The sequence below is a fragment of the Siphateles boraxobius genome, unplaced genomic scaffold (assembly GCF_051911475.1).
Source record: "Siphateles boraxobius isolate OS27281-9 unplaced genomic scaffold, OSU_SipBor_1 16, whole genome shotgun sequence".
Classification (NCBI taxonomy): Eukaryota; Metazoa; Chordata; class Actinopteri; order Cypriniformes; family Leuciscidae; genus Siphateles; species Siphateles boraxobius.
Window position 1 is genome coordinate 4,792,501 of NW_027508766.1, and position 21,898 is coordinate 4,814,398.

The 21,898-nt window shown below is 39.5% G+C and overlaps 1 protein-coding gene across 1 annotated transcript in view; it reads right to left on the minus strand.

Annotated features, from left to right (window-relative positions):
- Positions 1 to 21,639, minus strand: part of LOC143739095 (insulin receptor substrate 1-B) — a 23,327-nt gene extending 1,688 nt beyond the window's left edge. The window contains exons 1-2 of the mRNA XM_077231255.1: positions 20,999 to 21,639; positions 16,053 to 19,232 (exon numbers count right to left, since the gene is read on the minus strand). Of these exons, the coding sequence (XP_077087370.1) occupies positions 16,053 to 19,232; positions 20,999 to 21,350 (3,532 nt within the window). The 5' untranslated portion in view covers positions 21,351 to 21,639. The remainder of the gene's footprint in view (positions 1 to 16,052; positions 19,233 to 20,998) is intronic.
- Positions 21,640 to 21,898: the final 259 nt, after the last annotated feature.

Here is a 21,898-nt window from a genome sequence, read left to right on the forward strand (position 1 = left end):
TGTTCTTTCCGTTATATTCTTCTCCGTTCTCAGTATAAAAGCATCACTGAACAGGTCCCATGGGATATCCCAAAAAAAATTCTTCACTGCACGTTTAAAGAGCATCAAAGTACTCTATTTCTGTACTTTTTACTGCCAGCATTGCAATGTGTGCATTTACACATATTACCAGTGCCCACACACACACGCACACACACACACACACACACACACACACACACACACACACACACACACACACACACACACACACACACACACACACACACACACACACACACACACACACACACACACACACACACACACACACGTCTGTCTGTCTATGCACAAATAGGCCAGACAGGGTCACAGACAAAGATGTAGTGCAATATGTAAACGGCGCCTCACACAATCGACACACTGCAAATGCAATAGCTACACAGTGCTCACACTGCAAACATTTCTCCCTGTGAATGTCAGTAAACGCACACACAAGTCAATGATTCCACTCTGTCTAAATGTGCATGAATGCGCACTGCACTGAAATTCTCAGGAAACTGTGCTAGAGACTGTCATTTAGAATTCACTTGTAACTTGTAACTATAATTCCATAGGACGAGGTTAACGTTGAAGTTTCAAGAAGATTGCATATTTTATCTCACATTTTACAAAGTACCAGGTCTGGAACCTCCATTAAGTGACACATGTACCCCACTAAAATTTGGACTAGTGATAAAAATGTGGCATTTTAAAGGGCTAATTCTTAAACTATTACCTCAATCCTAAATGTGTGGTTATTGTCTTGCATCATACAAAATAATCATTACTTACTTACCACTAAGACTAAGCATGGCATTATTTAAATCCGGTAAAGGTCTTTAGATTCTAATATCTCTCTACCACCCTGATGCCACCTCTAGTTATTAATAATTAAAATTTAGGTAGTTCAGGAAATATAGGCATACATTTCCTATATAGTTACATTTGGTGCAACTAATTTAGTGAAAAAAAGTTTGAGAAAAAACTATTCTCTTTCTTGCCTAGGATACACTAGAAGTCTAATAGGAAGATTCAAAATCAAATTAATGCAAACATAAAAGTTTCTGAATATAGTTTGTGCTCACTGTCAAAATTCATTTTAAATGCATTTAACTGAACACCAAAACTGACTGACTGATTCACTGTCAAGGCAATAATTCACACCCATAACATTTGATTATTTAAAAATAATGGCGATGAATGGGGACATGAAGGTTGGCTGATATTGTGGATTGCAGACAAACATTTAACAGTGTCAAATATAGCAAATAATCTGAGTTCAATGCAAGTTCAGTATCATGTACATTACAGCAGTAGTAGGTCATGGGGACACACTGTAAAAAATGTTTATAATTTTAAAGGTAAAGATGCCACAGGAAAAAAAAACATGTTAATTGGTTTATGGTGTGTTCCCTAATCCTTTACTATATACGGTGAAAAATTATAATAGATCTCCTGGAGCATTTCATGTAATTTTACAGTAAAATACTGTTAAATGTATACAGTACTGTAAAAGGCAATATTTTAGGTTTTACGGCATTGAATGTAAATGAATGGTAAAAAATGTATGGCAGCTGTGGTTGAAGTGCTTTACTGCAAAAAATTATGATAGTAATATTTAAATTTGAATGTTAAAAAGTCAAGGGTGAAAAGCCCAACTAAAGCAAATAAATTAAATATTTTCAGTAAAACATCAACATCTAAACCTCTGTTAATTCTCAATAAGAGCTTTTGTAGATGTATGACAGAAATAAAGTCAAATTGATTTGTAAGAAGTGAAGCTGGTAATGCTGTTTGTGGGGTCGTTTAATCCTCCGCTTCTGAGATCTTGAGAGATTTAATGTCTTATTTTATCTTCAGTTGATTTCATCTAAGGCTGTGGCTGGAAGTCAGTTGTAGTTCTTGTGTTTCTGTTTGTCTCTTCTTTATCCATTCTTGTTGTTCCTCTAAATTGACATTCCCAGAATTCCCTGCATGAAGCTCCACATTTGATGTTACTTAATTTAAATAATTATGTTTCTTCTTAGTTTTTGTTATCAGTTACATTATGGCTTACATCTAATGTTTTTTAATGAATGTTTATTGCATTATTTTAGAGTCATGTGTGTCACCATGACGTCGTTTTGTATTTATGTGTATGACACCATGCACCTTCTTTATATTACTATATACCTCAGCTTGAGGAAAGTTAATTGTGGTGAGCTTACATCATCATGTGGTTTTCTGTTTTACCACCTGTATTATTAAGGTGGGTGGTTATCACCTGTATAAAGCAGATTAGGACTTCAGTGGGATGGTGTTTTAACAATAAATCAGTTAATGAAATAAAATAAGTTTAAGTCCCGTAAAACCTAAAATTTTGCTACTGTATTTTTTTACAGTAAAGTACTGGCACCCACAGCTGATGTTTTTTGTTATCGTAAATTTAAATCCTTTTGATGGTTTGTAACATAAATTTAAGTCCTGTGAAACCTAAAAGTTTGCTACCGTATTTTTGTAAACAGTTTTTACAGTGCACAAATGGAACCTATGGGAATGTTCCACCACTGGTATGCTAAAAGAGTGAATAGATTAATTCTGTACATACAAACATATGCTCACAGTGTGACTCCCAATGCCTCATAAAACAACTTGAACTTGAAAGAGAAGTGAAACATCTTGAGTAACAGAGAAACACATCCAGTTGACAATATACTACAAGGCCATTTTACTCTGATCTGGATCATAACATCCCCATATTTTTTCTCCATGCCGGTGGCTCCCTCTCCTCTCTAACAGACCAACATAGTCATGAGTTATTGCCAAAGAGAGAGAACAGACATGACAGAGACACACTCAAAGAGACAAGCAGAGAGTTGTGTCCATGTATTTGGATCTGTTTATGTACTTTGGGAGGTGTGTATAAGGAAAAAATGTGATAGAGAATGTTGTATGGATCTGTGAGAGAGGACTTGCAAGCAGAGTGTGACTTAAGTTTAAAAGGCCAAAAGAGAAAGAGAGAGAATTTAAAAACTATCAATGAACATACACTTTACTCAAGACATTTAGCAAAAATTATTTACCATCTCTAACAAAGCACAACATTTCTTTGTAATTCCATACATTTTCAAATTCCTCTATATTTTTCATAGTTTTATAAAATCAAATATCAAATTTAATTCTTACTTTTATTAATCTCTTAAAAACTTGTACTACATCCCGACCAACTTCACCATAAATTTTTTCCTTTCTTGTCAGATAAACAGCCATTTTCGCTTTTCCAAGAACAAAGTTAACAAGTTGACGTTTTTTTCTCTTTTTTTCTCCAAAACTTAAAACCAAAGATGAAACCAACCTTTGAAAATATTACTTTAAAATCCACAAACATGAAATTAAGCATCAAAAAAAAAAAATTCCCATTCACAGAGCAAAAATCCAACCTTTCCAATCTTTTAGTCCCAAGAAAATGATGAGAACTTTCCTCTTCAGTAAACATTTTGGTGAAATGTCCATGTTTGGAAGAATGTAATTTGGTACAGATCGTCCACTGTCGAATTTCATAATTAAAAGCTTGTCTTCATACTAAATGTATTCCTGCTTCCCATACATTACTTTGACCATACAAAGTTTTTTGACTGTTTTACAGCTTTCTAGATGCAGAAGACCTTGTCCACCATCATCCCTTGTATAACACACATTGTGGTACCCAATGCATCTTCTTATTCCAAAAAAATCAACCATTAAAGCCTGGATTCTTGACAGAAGACTTGCAGGTAGCGCAAGTACTGCTACACGATGCCATAATTTTGCTGCTAACAAATTGTTATTAAATAATGAGCGTCCTCTATATGACATTTTTGGCAATAGCCACTTCCATTTTTTAAGTTTTCCTTCAACCATCTCTATAACACCATCCCAATTTTCATCATAGTTTGATCACCGAAATAGACTCCCAAATATTTAATGCCCCCTGTAACCCATGACAGTCAGCCTGGTAAATTTTAGTTTTCCTTGAGTCCACCCGCCTACTTCCAATGCAGTACATTTAGACCAATTCACTTTTGTTGAAGATAGTTTACCATATCTCTCTACCACCCCTTTGATTTTTCCACATCCCTTAACAGCTACCATTACATCATCCGCATAGGCAGATAAACCAAAACTCTGTTCTCAAGACAAAGACACCCCTTCTAATATATATCTCTTAGTTTACATAAAAAAGGCTCAATTGCTATTGAATACAACATTCCCGACATTGAACAACCTTGCCTAATTCCCCTTTTAACTTTCAAAGGAGCACTCAAGCCACCATTGACCTTCACTACACTTTCAATATCACCATATAAAACTCTAACCATTTCAATAAAAATGGGAGGAAACCTCAAAAAATCAATCACATTTCATGAATATTTGTGTTCCATTCGGTCAAAGGCCTTTTCTTGGTCTAATGAAATCATGCCAAATTTCTGGGCTGGAATTTTTGCTATATCAAAAATATCTCTAATATCTCTAACGCTTGAGAGCGTTTTGGCAGCGCTGCTTTTTTTCAGTTGAGACGATTCGTTGCTATGATACAGAATATCCGAAGCACAGTTTACTTGTAACTGATTTCGCAGATAATTTTGTTTCATACTAAAAATTTATTTTTCATTCATTTTGTTCGGTTAGCTCTGCTTTTTGACGTCGTTGTACAGAAAGAATGTTGTGACAGTTGGTCGTGTGGTATTTGTCCCGCCCCTCCTCCACTGTGATTTGACGGCTGTGTAAAAAGTGACAGTGATGAGCGCACCGTTTTACCCAAAGTTGAAAATTTTTCAACTCTCGGCGGCCAGTAAAAAACGCCGGGCGCTCAGCGCTTGAGCGTTAAATACACGCTCAGCGCCTCGTTACGCTCATGGCGTTTAAAAAACGTGGCGCTACCATTGAAAACTATTGGAATTTTACGTCAGCTGCGTGAAAAAACGCTTTGGTGGACACGCGGCCTTATTTGTAAATAAGTGTAAATTTGTAAATAATTTGTAACAATATGTGTATTGTTTAGTTTTACTGTTCAAGTTTTTCAGCACATCCACTAGACCATTAATTTCAATAAAACAATTCAACGACAACCTGGAAGCTGTTTTGGGTTCTAGATGGTTTCTATCTATATCCATAGCAGTACAATTAAAGTCCCCTGCAATCTGGAGATAATGGTCAGGATCACAATTTTGTACAGTGTTTAACAATGTTTCTCAAAACAGCAATCTCTCAGCTGCCATAACTGGAGCATAAACATTTATTAAAACAAACATTGCAATATCAAATTTTGCATTAACTTTTAAAAGTCTTCCTTACACAATTTCTTCCACCTCATACGAAATTGGAAAACATTTTTTTTGCAAAGAAGACTCCTACACCAGCACTTGTACTGTTTTTCTGACTAAAAATAGCCATCCCCTCCCATTCTCTTTTCCAATTCACTTCATTTATTATGTGACTATGGGTTTCTTTGGCAAAAAAATATATCTACATGTTTCATTTTCATTAATTGAAACAATTGACTTTTCTTAAAATCTCTTGCTCCATTCAGATTTAATGTTGCAAACTTCAAATCAATTATAAATAAAATGTAAAGAAATCCAATCATAAATTTCAAACAAAAGAAAAAAAGAAGCAACAACTACTATACGTTCTTCTTTTCATTTCAGTTAAATTTGATCTGCACGCAATTTTTTTTTTTACAATTTTCTTCAATCTGTGGAAATCTTGACTTCATAGTCCTCCTTTCCCTCTTTCTCTCATCAAGAAATGTGCTGACTTAATGAAAATTCAAAAATGAAAAAATCATCTTTCACCACATTCCGTTTGCCTTTTGTAATGTTCAAAAACCGTTGTACCTTTTCGAGGCTTATTTAGAGACACCATAGTGCTCTTTTTCACAAAACTGACCAAAGAAGCATCAGTAGATGAGTCATCAGACGTGTCCTCCGAACTATTATCTTCCCCATCTTTTATTGACTCTTGGCTATTCTTTAGTTGTTTCTTTAATTTTGACCCCCATTCATTTTGTCTTGATTTCCTTTTCACTATAGGGATTTTAAATACTAGGGTAAGTGTACCTATTAAGCCCACCAAAATCTAAGTCTAGGTGTTTTTCATACATATTGACATATTTTATAAGAAAAATTATTTGTAAAAATGCAAGATTTATCTCTCAATTGAAAATGTATTAATTAGTTGATTTACATTTTAGAATATAAAATTAAGATAATTTAGGAATAAAGTCAGAAGTCTGGCATGGGCTTATTTGGTACTTTGGCACCATTTAAGCCCGCATGTGTTCCAAATAAGCATCAATGATTCACAAAATATAAAAATTAATTGATCTTTAAAGAAGTAAAACATCAATATATTTATTTAGTGAGAGGGAAATATAAAAAAAATTCCTTTTGCTAATGTTTGATTAGAGCCCTGGGTGGGATGGGTAGGTGTTAGTCGACTTGACTGGAGTTGTAGCTGTAGTCAAGCTGGAAGTTTGACCGGGTGTATCTCGGGAGCCAAGCTGAGTTGGGGCTCCATACTCTGGGGTTTCAGGGGGTTTCCTAGTGGGCCCCCCACGCCGGGAGTGTGCAGCCTTAGATCGGCTTGACTCTGGAGTTATGCCCGATCAAAGTTCCACAGGAAGTGACCATATCTCGGGAAGAAAGCCTAGTTAGGGCTCAATACTCCCGACATAGGGGGCCCACTGGGTGACCCCTCCATGCCCGGAGTGCGGAGCCCCAACTCGCTTGGGTCCCGAGTTTTGCCCAGTCAATGCTGGACAGGAAGCGGCGGTATCTCGGAGCCGGATGGTCCCAGGGGCTCAAGACTGTGGGGAATGTAGGGTCCCTCTGGGACCTCTCCATGCCCGGAATCTCAAGCCTTAACTCGGCTTGGTTCCCGAATTATGCCCGGCTAACATAAGGGACTTTAGGACAAAATGGGCTCTATCTCATTTGAATAAATGCGTGTAATTTTTAGTCCTATCTAAATATAGTTGTAAATTAAGGTAGTAAGTAAGGTAAGGTTAAAAGATTAGTAAAGTAAAAGCACACAAAGAAATGTTATCATTAAACACTTTCAGAAAATGTATCAAAGTTTGCAATTAGAGGGATTCCTCATTGAAACACAAAAGGTGGGCTTAAATGGTTCCACTGTGAGTAATGGTGAAAAAAGACCATGTTTTCCTTTAAAAATGTAAGATACATTTACAATCGAAATCGTTGATTTCTGAAGGGTCCCGAAATACTAAAGTTTTGGGGTGACTTTGTGTGAGGTCCCCTGAGACAGCATGCATATGGGTGGGACTAACTCAACATTGCAAAATTAGATTGGTATGCAATAAAAAATGCCAGGGAAGTAATAAATCACTGGATTGGTTAAAATAATGAGCAGCATAAAATATTATTTTCTCTTTTTTAAATTTGACTTTTGAGTTGAAAGTGGGCTTAATGGGTACACTTACCCTAATTCTTCATCCACCATCATTATACTTTCCACATCTATTGTAGCTTCTATCACGTCTTTTATCATTTCACCATCCAGTACCTTTGGATCAATCTCATTTCTCCTTTTCTTACACTCAGTACTTTTTTCTTTATCAGTGTTTGCACTTTCACTAGACTTTTGTGTACCTAAGGTTGGCTCTGCTTCCTTTACCTGAATCACATTTTGTTCATTTACATCACTTTGGGGAGCATTGTTTTGCTCTGGACAAAAACGAACTTGATGTCCTACCTCCCCACACCTGAAACACTTCATCGCCTCAGTTGTGGCAAAAATCACATAGTAAAATCCCTCTACTTTAAACTTCAGCTCTATATTTAATTCTTCTGCATCCAATTTTTTTTTTTAAATAAATACTAAATACTTAAAACTTTTATTCAGAAAGTGCATTGAATTGATCAAAGCTGATTATAGATACATTTGTTTCAAATAAATGTTAAATTTAAAATATCTTTCAAATAAATAACAAATATTAAGCAGCACAAATGTTTTTAACAATGATAATAATTCTCAGCATATCAGAGTGGTTTCTGAAAAATAATGCGAAACTGAAGACTGGAGTAATGAATGACTGCTGAAAAGTCAGGTTTGCCATCACAATAAAATACATTTTAAAATATATTCAAACAGAAAACAGTTATTTTACAATAATACTGTTTTACTGTATTTTTAATCGTATAAATGCCCTCTTGGTGAGCATACTTCAAAAACAGTGAAACAATATACTGACCCCAGTGTGTTTAAATAAACTCTTTTATGCCACACAGAGGCACAATTACAATGAAACAATGCATCACACTCCTGGACAGAAAACAAGATGCATAATCATTGTCAAGATGTCAATAACAGAAAATATTTCAGTGATGTACAGAAAAGACTAAAAAAATATTGCTCAAACCAACATCATTGTCTTCATCAGCAATGATATTTTATCTCCCAATAGAAATGCTCATTTGTGACCTCACTAGTTGTGAGCGGGGTCCATCTCATGGTTCTCGGACGAGCCCCACAAATTTGCTGTATATGTGTGTGAACTGGCCAGCTGCCACCTTCACCTTACTGTATGAATTGCCACAGACTCTCAATGAAATTAATCCAACTCTCTCTCTCTCTCTCTCTCTCTCTCTCTCTCTCTCTCTCTCTCTCTCTCTCTCTCTCTCTCTCTCAAACTTACAATATTAGTAGTGTAAACACATCATGCATTACAATTCTCTCTTTCTCATCCTCTAAACTATCAGTCTAACTGTGCCTATACCCACTCCTGCTCTGAGTGGATACACATGAGTGAGTGTTTGTGTGTGACAGACAGTATGTGTGTGGATGGTTTGTTAACAGCAGACAGATCAATTGGCGCTGCTCTCCGTACACCCACTTGAGTTAACCATAATCTCCCTGCAGACAAGCACCTACCCACACACATACACCCATATCCATACACACACATATATACATTATATGTATTTATAAATATATTTATTTAGATGTATTGTGTTTGCTTAACATAAATAGAAATATTTCCTCTGTCCATTTCTTATTGTCTTATCAGCTGAGTGTCTAGACAGAAAATGAAAATTTTAGGATTTCAAAAGGTAAATTTATTGGCTTATTGTCTATCACAGTAGGCACAAGCACAAGTTATAAAATCCTCCTGGATAACTTAATTATGGACATTATATATTTATTTACCAGAACAGTAACAGAACATTACTAGAATATTTACACATTTACAACTTGGCTTTAACAAACCTGTCAGTAATTTTAAAATAAGCCTGAGCCCTGCTGAAAACTCCTGCATTGCTGGTCACTGGCATAAGGTAGCTTTTTTACATGCAGGGACCAGCATGGGATGCTGGTAGCTGGTTTGCTGGTTACCAGTATGGGAAGAAGATGTGCCTGTGAACCAGCTAGGTTTTGCTTGAGAACTGCATGGTCCACCAGAACAACACTATACCAGCTCTACAGCGTAAACCAGCCTGGACCAACTTGGAATTCATGCTGGATTTTTCAGCAGGGAAGACCTTGATTAGCCGGTTGAGATGTTCAATAAGGTAAAGTGTTTGGCAGAAGCAAGTGGTTGGTTGAGGGTCCGTGACTGTCAGACCTCGACCCTAACGAGTGTGTATGTGTGTAATACTATTAAAGGCTTGGAGAGGATGGTAGCTGAGCTTTGGCTGAGAAGCAGAAACAGAGAGTAAGAAAGACAAGCACGGGGGAGAAAACGAACAACAGTCTCATTAGTATCACTAAGGAAACGAAACGGATTGAGTGTCTTCCTTTGACGTAGGACAAATCAAAAGTCCAAAATAAGCATCAAATCTTCTCAATTACACTACAAAAGCAAGCGTTAAAAAGTTATAAGCTTGATTTTGAATAAACCAGGCTTAAAACTTAAAACTATATCCTTCAAATGGTCAAGCATGTCTATTAACAGTACACTAAAAAAACAACTGCATTAAGTTCAAAAGACTGTTAGTTAGTGAATAATTCTAATAGTGTTGCCGTGCTTCAGGAAAACAAAGACATTTTCACTATAATGGCAGCAGAGATGGCTAAAATGAAATATGAGGTTTTCAGTAAATAACTTCTTAAAGGTACAGTATTTAATTTTCACAGCTAGATGTTGCATAAGCAAAACAATAACAAAGGTGTAGCTTGATGTGAAGGAGCGAGGAATGATGGGATTTGTCATCTTCACCTCCACTGCCGATGGAAATCGGTCTGACGGGGCTTACAAATCATGCTCATGGATGAGGTTATGAAATAAAGATTTTAAATCATTCTAATGAATTAGCCACAAGTAACGTAATGTTTAATGTTAAATTACTACTACATGTCACTTTACTTGTCGAATTAAGTGGTGGTAAAGCAGCGCAGTTTTAAGTGTTCAAAACAATCATACTAAAAGTACATTTGAATGTACCCGCAGCATTTGCAAAAAGGCTTACTATTTATTTATAACACATACTGTATTTAATTACACTGCTATAGACCTGTTCACCAGACTTATTGCGGCAGTGGCTCAGTGGTTCATGTAGGTTATCTACAAACCGAAAGGTTGGTGGTTCAATCCCCGGTTCCACCTGACCAAGTGTCGAGGTGTCCATGAGCAAGACACCTAACCCCAACTGCTCCCGACGAGCTGGGTGGCGCCTTGCATGGCTGACACCGCCGTCGGTGTATGAATGTGTGTCTGAATGGGTGAATGTGAGGCAACTATGTAAAGCGCTTTGGTGGCCATTCGGTCTGTGAAAGCGCTATATAAATGCAGTCCATTTACCATTTACCATTTATTAAACAGTGTTTGATCCTCGTTTTATTTCTCCTCTTGTCCAAAACTCTTCTTGGGTCATTTGATTCACCAGTACGTTTACGTTTCTTGAAGTTATTTTTGCCGACAGAACCTGCTGCAAACGATAACGAATAATTGCGGTCCAAGACGACTGTGTGAAACAACAAAAGACTACTACTACTACTTCTTTATTTTTTTATGAGGAGTAAGAAACCGAGGATAACGTGTACGTGTACATGCCAACATTGACAGGCGACACAATGAGGAGGGACATTATAATGGTTCAAACTGCAAATTTCTGTGGATTTAAACAAACATTGTTTGAAACATTTGGGACAATGTAAGTAGTACACAAGTGAACAAAATGTAACACGGTGCTAGTGGTTTTGGGATATTTTAATGCAAAATCTTCCATATTGTGCCTTTAAAGCTTGAAAATCCCATTAACTATTCACTTTTGTTGTATGGAAAAAGCAGCCAGGACAATCTGCTTTTCAGTCTTTTAGATGCCATGGACCCCTGATCCTCATCATCTGAGAATCTATATAGTTTTTATTTTTAGCAAATCTAAAAAATATTTGGAAAATATTCTCTTTTAAGCAGCTACATTATTAGCCTATGTTTTTTTTACCTACTCATATTACTGTTAGATTTAAATCTAATTTTATTTGATTTTTTTAAAATTCAATTTACATTTTAACACTGTTCTTCCCCCATACCCCATCTCCCCCCCCCCCCCCCCCAACAGCCATCATATTTATAACATAAATATGTTAAAGGGGTCATATAATGATGGTACTAAAATGGGTGTTGGCAGTGCCTGTACACAACCATCATATAATGATAAAAATCCATCCAGTGTTTTTGTTTCAATCTCCTTATATGTTTTCCCCTGCCTCAAATTGAGCCGTTCGATTTTGTGACGTCACTAGATTGGACACCCCTCCCACGATTGATAATTGACAGCAGTGTTTCAACACAGACCCGCCCTGAGCGAGCTGTCATCGTAGTCCGCTATTGTTGATACACTAGAGCAGAATGGCGTCTAAGCGATTGTGGTGTTCTGTTCTTGGGTGTAATAAGGAACACAGCAGTCATTTGAATGTTCCTAAATTCGGCATATGCACTGAAGACGCAGTGGCTGAGTTTTATTTTTGAAGGTTAATATTCCCAACGATCAACGTAAATGCTTTTATGTTTGCGCTAATCATTCCTCACTAGACTGCTTTAAAAAACGAGGGTCAGTGTAAATCTGGTTTTGCTAAGAAGCTGGTCCTGAAAACAGAATCGGTACCAACTATTCGTTTTCCTGCTGCACCTCCAGAAGAAGTGAGTGTAACGTTTTATTAACCTTTAAATATTAATCTTTGCAAATCGCTTGCACGCTTCACGATGAATGTGCTAATGTTTACACTCAGGGTATATTATGGCATGTTTTCTATGTAACGTTACGACGTTTTTAATAGAATTCATAATCCCACATTTATAATGAACAACGAGTTAACCAACCATTCAGAAACGTCCTGTTCGAGCCTTAATTGTCGAACTTCTTCGGGGCCGTCATCTTGTTCCGGGTCCGACTCCGGTTCAAATTGGTATGGTTGCACAGATGTGTCCTCGGAGACTCCCGCTGCCATTCTTGTTCCAAAATATACCCTCAACTGTTGTCAAGGCAACACTCCACCTGCGTGGTGTCAAAACGCCCCAAAGAACAGAGGGGCGGAGTGAGCAAAGCTCATTATCATTTAAAGGCATATGCACTGAAACGGCGTGCTAAAAAACACAGAGCTGTTTTTGACCAGGTAAAATTAGGTTTTCTTACAATACTAATGAGAATTTTTAATAAAAGTATATTACAAAGTTTTCATTTAGACCCTAAAGATTCATATTAACTTGTACAAAAATGGCATTATATGACCCCTTTAAAATAAGTCATGAAAGTTTTCTCAGAATTCTGAAACCTTTTATTTAAATGTTGTAAAAATGATATTACAAGACAAGTTTGTAATAACTACACTACTTGTATTGAGATGCAGAATAGGCCTTGAATAAAATTACACTGTTCCTTTATTGAGTGGATTCTGCTTCATCAGCTCCAATTAGGTTGCAGGATCAGATGTACAGTAGACTACAAAAACCCTATAATGCAGTTCACATAACATAATAATGAAACAAAACAACCAAAAAAATAGAAACAGCAAGACGCAAAATCAGCACATGGAAGCAGCTTATGAAAGGAGAGCAAAGATTTGTGCTTTAACAACAAATATGCATGCAGACAAAACATACCGTTTCTAAACTTTAGCCCTATGAGAGGTGTGTTACTGAGAAAAGGTACACTGAGGACAAATTGTTTTTTGTTTTTTTATTACTAATGATAATTCCACTTGGGTAATGTAATGAATCCCTGCACATACACAAAAGACACACATACATTGACATGCAATAAGGCTAGTGTGAGTAAATACCCTTCCTTATCCCACTGTAAAGGAATGTCTTGTCCTCAGGGCTGCTGATGGGTCAGCTAGATTACAGCTCCTCTGACCTACAACAACCTGCTTGTCTAGACAGCTTTGGGTTGGAGCAGATTCCCCTCTTCTTAGCACTACTGTGGTGACTGGGTTTGTATGAGTTAAAGCCTTCAGAGCGTCACTTTGAGTCACACAATACCTGCATTGACGCTCTGACTTCTTGTCTGTCTCTGTTAATCTTTCTCTCTCAATCTAGTCTTAACCTTACTGAAAGACTGAGGCCATATTCTCTCTGTTAGTCTATTCTTTTGTTCTCTGGTGTCATCTTTCTTTCACCCACTAAAAACATTTCTTTGTCTTTCATACTATTTGTCTTGTCCAATATCCTGCCCTTGTTTTTGAATCACCCCCGCTCACTTTCCACTCTGATGTTAAGTAGTTTAGGTAAGATGGTTTTTTAGGATGCTGAACTTCATTTTACAGTCAAGGATACTACATTGACATTCTTTCTTTTTTTTAAAGTTTTGAATGACTCTAAATCTTTGTTCAGCAAATCTGAGATATACAAGTAATGGAAGATCGGACACTTGTTGGTTAAAATAATTAGTGGTTCATGCACGGCAGAACACACTCATAACACTTTAGCATAGCATTGTGCCCTAGTATAGCATTGTGATAGCAACTGCTGCATGGGCAAGCACCACTCACTTTTTCTACAGAAAACTTAAATTAAATCGCAGTGTGCAATTTCTGTTCCACTTGCAGCACCAAATGGAATTGCAAATAAAATGTCTGTTTACAAAACACTTCCTCCATCTGCTATTGTTTGGAAAAATAGGTAATCTTGCCCTCAAAGCCATTGGTTGAGTCATTTTTGGCATGTTGGGCTCCTTAAACAATCAGAGCAATGTTGAACACATAGGACATTGTTTTAACTATGGTCTAAAGTGCACGGAGCAAGTGCACTTAGGGCGTGTCCGAATCCACTTTTGCTAATTTAACGACTGGAAAACCGGTTGGCGCACCTGGCACGTTGTCCCTATTTTCTTAATGAGTAATGGGTGTGTTTTAGGCGTAATGTGTAATAAACCAATCAGAGTCTCATCTCCCATTCCTTTTAAAAGCCAGTTGTGCTCGCGCCATGGCGGATTCACTATTTACATGGCGGAATTTGCAAGCGGAAAAACTGAACTGAAGGCGAGGAAACGGATCTGCTCGTGTGCGAGGCTAAAGCAAGCAGACCATCTACGGGACAAAGTGTATGTGCATAGGGGACCCGCCTACAGGCGCACATTACTAACACGCTCTTTAAATAACAAAAAAATACTGGGCCATTGACTTTAGACCAGGTTTCAGTTTTTCAATGGCGCAGTCTATTTCAGTTGCTCAAAATAGCAACGTGCCAACAATACGCCAGAACACACCTCATTTTCAGACCAGCACGTCCATTGGTGCACAAATGGGCGCAAATGCATTTGCTATACACAACGTGGCGCAGGACGTGAAAATGATGAAATGATAAAAACTAGCAAAAAACATTTGCATTGCGCCAGGTGTATGATAGGGCCCATAGTGTTTAAGCTTTTGAGAAAATCTTTCTGCACAATCAGCAATGATGATTTAACAGCAGCTTAATTAAGACATGTTGGGTGAACATTCAACTTTATGCAGACGGGGATTGAGAAAGTGTAGGGTTGAGATTGAGAACCACTGGATAACACTGACCTGAAGCCTATCATAAAATCAAAAGAAGCCACTCGTCGGACTAGTCGTTTTAAGACAGCTATGCACCAGTTCTGTAGTCAATGGCATGTCTCAGAGCTTGAAGTGAATTACATATGAAAATCATGTCCTTAGTCACAATTTTGAGCTAAAACATTTAATAAAGGTTAGAAGTTAGATTCTTGCAGATAGTCTATATGTTACCAAGAGAGAGATAGAAGGTCAAGGTGAAAGACTTAGAAGAAGAAAAAGAGAAAGAGAAAAGAAGAGAGAGATGAGTAGAAGCAGAACCACATTCAGGAACATTTTCAGCTAGACTGAAGTTAAATAGCCATAATTATCTGCAATCACAGTGAGTTAAATATATATGCGGATACAGGGCTGCTCAGAGGTATCCCTTATAAACAGTTAGATAAGCCACAAATATGCTATATTCTCAATCCACACCACAGGCACACACATGCATATGTCTGTACTCACTCACACTGCCCTTATCATGCATTCATAAACTGTAACAAACACACACTCAAAACCAATAACCTAAATGATCTGTGGTTAATACAACGCAAAAGCTGTCAGATTCTTCTTATACTCCACCTCCACTTCACAAATGGAAACAGGCAGAGAGCAGAACCAGCCCTCTTAACAATATTGTTCTATATCAAAAGAGAGGAGTGAGGCCCCAAAATAACCCTTGAAAAGCCCATTACCATCACTGTGAGCAGCAGCAGGAAATATTTTGTCATTTCTCACACAAATCCACTGAATAACAAATAAAAAATATTTAAATAATGAATGTTAGAATCATATGTTGATATGGAATATTGTTACTTTATAAGATTTATTCTGATAAGGAGATAAGGATTAAAAAAAATTCTGTGAGAGGTGATACCACTAATCAAGTTCTGTGAGAACACCATTGACAGCTTTGAGAAAACCAGAGATTAATACTTTGAAAAAATAAATTGTAACAGTATGGAAAGGCAAACATGAATTGGGCTTCAGTAATGGAGCAAATAAAGTTTAGTAGTGTACAGTGCTTTTACCTTTGCTGTCTTTCCTGCTGCTCTGATGAACTCTCAATTCATCCGATTTGATGAAATCAATGCTGGCATATGTGTTGATGCTGGAGGTGGTGTTTCCTCCAGCTCCACCCAATCCCACAGTCAACCCTCCAACTACAGGAGAGAAAATTGAGTGAGGGCCAGAAGGTCCATCCACACTGCTTTGATTCTCCTTACTGACTAAGTCTAAATCAATGTAGTTCAGGCCTTTCTCCAGGTTTAAGGAAGATGCCTGAGCAGCAGGAAGAGTTGCCACTCCAGGGCTGGCACACTGTGGAGAGGGTGGCAGATTATTAGACCAAAGGTTGTTCTCTAATCCTTGCTGTCGTGGTGGACCACTATGTGGTGTTTCAGGAAAAGGAGAAGGGGAAGCAGAGGGGGAGAGGTTGAGAGTTGGAGGTGTTATGAATGTCTCAGAGCGATGCCGCCTTCTTGCTGATGATTCTGCCCTCACTAGACGGGCACCCTGATCCACATTTGAAAAAGCTTTGGATGAAGGATAATTCATGTTATGCTCCTGCTCCATGGAGGATGGTACAGGTGTTTGGCCAGGTTTAGGGGACATGGATGTTTTATCTCCATCCAATCCAAATTTCATCTCAGTATAGTCTGTAAAAGGAGCAGCAGTGACATCTGTAGATGTCAAGCCTGTCATGCTGCTCTTCCTGAGTCCCATTTCCACTTCTTGTTTTACATGAGGAGCTCTGTTGATCTCCTCTCTGACCTTTGGAGCAGGTTTAAAAGAAGAGAGAGGAGTGAGAGAAGGTGAGTTACCTAAGTCCATGTTCACATATTCAGAGGATAAAGAGATAGAGGTGGAGAGGGGTGCTGAGAAGCTCCGGGGAAGGTTGGCAGATCCACCTTGACATGGCTGTGGTCGGTGAAAGGCTCTTTGTTGTCCTTGTGCCATGGAGTTTCCTTGCTCAGCTTTAGTCCTCCCCTTGTTATGTCCTCTTCGCTCACCCTGATAAATAATGCTCACATACTCTCCAGGGCTCAAGGATGCAGTTGGGAGCAAAGTCTCCCTGACTCTCGGCAAAGTATTGGCTTTGGACATATCCACAAAAAAGTTGGACAACTTTTCCTTTCTTGGCTGTAAATGACCCTGTTTCTGAAAACCTGGCCCACATTTTTGCTGGTGATGGTGTTGGGCTGAAACTTTGGGGTAAGCTCCCCCTACCCTGTGTCCTGTGGTCAGTCTGGCTGCTCTTCCCACTCCACCAACAGATAGAGACAACGACCTGTCCTCAAGGCTTTCACTGCTAGCTGAACTAGAGGAGAAAGAGGATGAGGACAGAGAGAGTTGTCCACCACCAACTGAGCCCACAGGTGTGTCCCCTCCACAATGGTAACCAACCTTTCCTCCAGCTTCACCTCTACCCATACAAACCCTATCCAGATCATCTTCAAAACGGGTTGAGAGGGCAGTGTGTTTATATGAACGTGGCAGCGAAAAATAAGAATAGACCATCTTTGGCTGCTGTGATTGCTGCTCTGGGTGTGATGGAGGAGTACTGCAAGCTGACCTGGCACTAATAGGTGACATGTTCATGTAGTCGCTGCCTGCCCGACTCTCCATGCTGCCCCTGCTGCCCCAAATGCATCCACTCAGGCCATGCAAGTCTGGTGAACAGCTACTGTTAGGAGACATCATCATGTAGCCCTCATTAATGGGTAGTCGGATTTGCTGAGGGGGTGAGACACTACTATTGGGAGTCATGGCCATGTAGTCATCTCCACCCTTTGACACTACATCTGAACCAGAAACTGATAGTGACAATGAAGCAGGAGGAGCTGTAACACCTGGCAACATGGACATGTAGCCACTCTCAATTGAGGAGTCTTCAGGCCCCCCTTTAGTACTGACACCTTTATCTGCTGAGTTTTCCTGCACCAATGATGTTGTAGCTGAACCTCCTGAGCCTCGGCGTGAAGTGAAAGACTCTCTACTTGCACTGCGTGACATCACTGCGTAGTCTTCTTCATCATCTTCTTCCTCCTCCCTGCGGTGTGGGACCAAACGCTCCTGGGTAGAGGTGGGGGGTAAGGAAGCACGCTTGCTGAGAAACCTGCGGTCAGCCTCACACTCGCGACTAGATGAACGACGAAGAACCCTGCGTCCATGAACACGTTTATGAGACCCTTCTCTATGACCCATCAGAATATAACTGGCTCTACCTTCAACAAGGGCACCAGGGAGCCCTGCGGCAAGCAGGGAGTGCTCTCCGGGGCTGGAGCCATACTCATCTGAGGAACCATAATCACTGGGTGATCCTGACATGGACACTCTCTGAGGAATTCGAGCATAAGTGCAGATGGGCACTGTTCCAAAGGCAGCTCCACCTAACCCACATTCTGACCCATGACCAGAGCTGGATGAGAGACTGGGGGCTGGGGAAGGTGCAGGGTTTGGGGTGTATCGTGCTAGGCTGAGGGTGATCTTCGCTGGAGTTGGTGCTCGTGTGGGTTTAGGCCTCAGGGTTGGGGTAGTTGAGCAGGATGAACCATTGAGACTCGGACTTGTGCTGAGTGCAGTTGCTCTGCCCCCTCCATCTTCTGTACGAGCCCCAATGCTGGCTGTCCGTGACCTAGAGAATCCGTGCCGTGGAGTTGGAGACGTGTTGGTGTTCGAGACTCCAGGGGTTTCCGTTCTAGCACGTCTGGGAAAACCAACCTGGGAAGGTGGTAGATTTGGGTGGTGTCGTCTAGAAGGTACACTGATGGGGTTAGAGGCCGTTCCTCCTCCACAGCTCACACCAACAGTTTGGGATTTGCTTCTTTGACGAAACTCTTCACTCAGAGCCTTCATGGCCTCAAGAAGGGTCTCATGCATGTTCTGTGCCACCACTGAATCCTCTACTTGCATCCAGAATTCTCCAGGGCCTGTCATGGCAGAACGACCCACTTCAATGAAAAAGAAGTTCTCTGAGTGGCCACAGCGTCGAACATTCATCAGCTGGAGGACCACAGCTGCAACATCAGAGTTGAGTTTGACAAAGTTGACTGTTTTGTCCGTTAAGCAAAGTCTGTAGATTCCAACTAGATTCCTGGCCTGGCCCAAACCTTTTGGCCAGACTTTAACTTGCCAGACCTCCTTAAAGGCAGGGCCAGGGGAAGACAGTTCACAGTCTCCTCCACTGCCACACTCATCAGGAGTCTTACCTACAGATACAAAATAAAAAGATAGAAACACAATATATAAAAATGTAATAAACATGCATATATTTAAATAAATTGTATGTAGTACTGTGCTGATTGTGTCAATAGAGACATCATTTAAATATCAGATCATTTCCAATCAGAATTGTCACAAAAAAATTATTGTCCACAATGTATGTCCAAAAATGTCCACAGCACACTACAGTATTAGTCAAATTAAATTTTGTGCTATTAAGCCACACTAATATAAATAAAAAAGTCACTTGTTGGTCACATCATTAAAGTTTGGAGTAGATTTGTATTAGTGGAAAAAAATATTGTTTAGAATTAAAGTCGTGAAAAATACAATATTTCACTATATTTTCAATATATTTAGAGCAAAATGTTAAGATGATGTTGCTCCTCTAACACAATGTCATCTTAAAAGAATGGCATGAAAACATGCTATTTTATTATGTAATTCACAAATTATTTAGTTTTATTTCTACTACTACTACACCACGTGCAAATGTGTGTGTGTGTGTGTGTGTGTGTGTGTGTGTGTGTGTGTGTGTGTGTGTGTGATTGTGATTGTGTGTGTGTGTGTGTGTGTGTGTGTGTGTGTGTGTGTGTGTGTGTGTGTGTGTGTGTGTGTGTGTGTGTGTGTGTGTGTGTGTTTTATAAGCGTGTGACAGTAGAGGTAAACTTTTTTTTTTCCTTTCTCTCAATTATTTTATAACATTCAAGCTGTGGAGTGGATGAAAAATTGTCCTCACCTCTACATGAGAGGGTCAGGGTCAAAATGTTACATTTTCGTGACAGCTTTTTGATCAAACCAACCAGCCCAGGTCAGAACAAATTTTGACTGGTTAGGTTAGTGTATAATATAAGCGGTTGCATAATTTAATATATATTATAAAACAAGAGTTGGCTGCTGTTTGCATGCCATTTATCTGACCAATGTTGCACATTTCGTAGCGTTCTTGTAAAAATATGGAGTCAAGAGATGATCCGTGCATATTGCTGGATACAAACACTACAGCCGAATCCGTTATAGACACAAATTAAACCGAGGAAGGCTTATAGAATCGCTTGCTCGGCAACCAATGTCTCCATATCATCACACTGATGGTCTGCTGTTCAACTCGGTGATCGGTTCATTCAATGGCGGGGTGGGGGGTCATGTTCTACCAAAACACGAGGGATAGGGCAAGAGGAGACCCTTATTCCAATAAACACGCACGGCGGCCGCGGCTCCCCTCCCCGGCAGAATCGCTATGACAGAAATGTAGGTTACACGTACAACATGCACAAATGTGTAGAAAAACAAAAACAGTCCTGACTCCTGAGCGCTGCAGCAGCGCTGCACAATGCGCCACTCTCTCACTACGCGCTATAGTAGTTGTGTCTAGTGATGATAGCATTCGAATAGTAAATCTCGATTTTCTCTAAACAATTCAATTAAAACCAAATTATGAATTTGTCTATTCATGGATGCATTGTATGGTTATACAAAGCATGCACCGTAATCAATCTGGCCATTTCAATACCGCTTGCGTCCACATTTCCAGGTGTGGTGGCTACATTAAGACGGGTGGGGTAGAACGTGCATTTCAATCCAAACGGATTTGCTAAAATAGATCCTCTGAAGCCAAGGGGGCTCCCATCATCAACACGCAAGTTGATGGGCAGGTTAAGAAACTACAACCACCAGGGCATGATGCTGCAGCATATGCAAGACAGGTCATTCACGAATTTGACTAAAGGGTACTACATAATTTCGGACTCACATTTACACTGTAGATCCAGCATGGCCTGGTACCATTCGTTTTGGACCTCCTCAGTGTCCGCGGCTATGGCAAAGCTCTCCCCGCGGGTATACAGCACTATCATGTGCTTGTTCTTTGAATCTGCCCGTTTGTTGATGTTGAAGCAAGAGTCTAGGTTCACTGCTTTCTTTGGGACTGGTGATTTGCTTCGGAATTTCTTTTCGTTTTCATAATATTCTAGTCTGGCCGGGCCCTGCTCCGATGCAGCCCGAAGAACGAAAAAGCGCCGGTGCATAGATTTCTGCTTGCGGAGATAACCGCTTTTCCGCACGTCCTCGTAGCTCTGCTGCTCCATCGCCGCCTGGTTCTCCATTGCTGGGCGAGTTGTTTGTTTGTTTATTTGTTTTTTTATCCACCAATGCCTGCCTAAAATCTGTGGTATGTTTTATATTCGTTCATGATAGCAGCAGTCCTCTTCTCTCTCATCACGCAATCATGAGCCCTCGAGGAGAGCCCAAATAAGCGCTTGAGATTGTTTTCCTCCTGGTCCAGCTTGTATGGTTGTGTGCACCCAGTCTTCACTGACAGGCGTGCACATGCGGCATGCGACGTCTGCACTAGCATGCGGTTCTGCTGTGTATCATTGCAAGCGTACCAAAATTGTTTACTGTACAGCTCTGCCTCGGATGCCACCCTCTGCCTGCACGTCTTTGAGACTGGTAAACCCGTTATGCCAGTGGATGTAGGCTACACGGTTTACACAGAGCGGAACTGAGACGGCACTGATTTCAGTGTTCAGTCTGCATATGGAATCGTTAAAAGATACAAACATCCTCGAGGTTTAATGAACACATTTCTTGTGCCAGATTTTCTATTCCACATTAAGGGTTTCTTTTAACTGCCAGTCTGGATATGGCAATT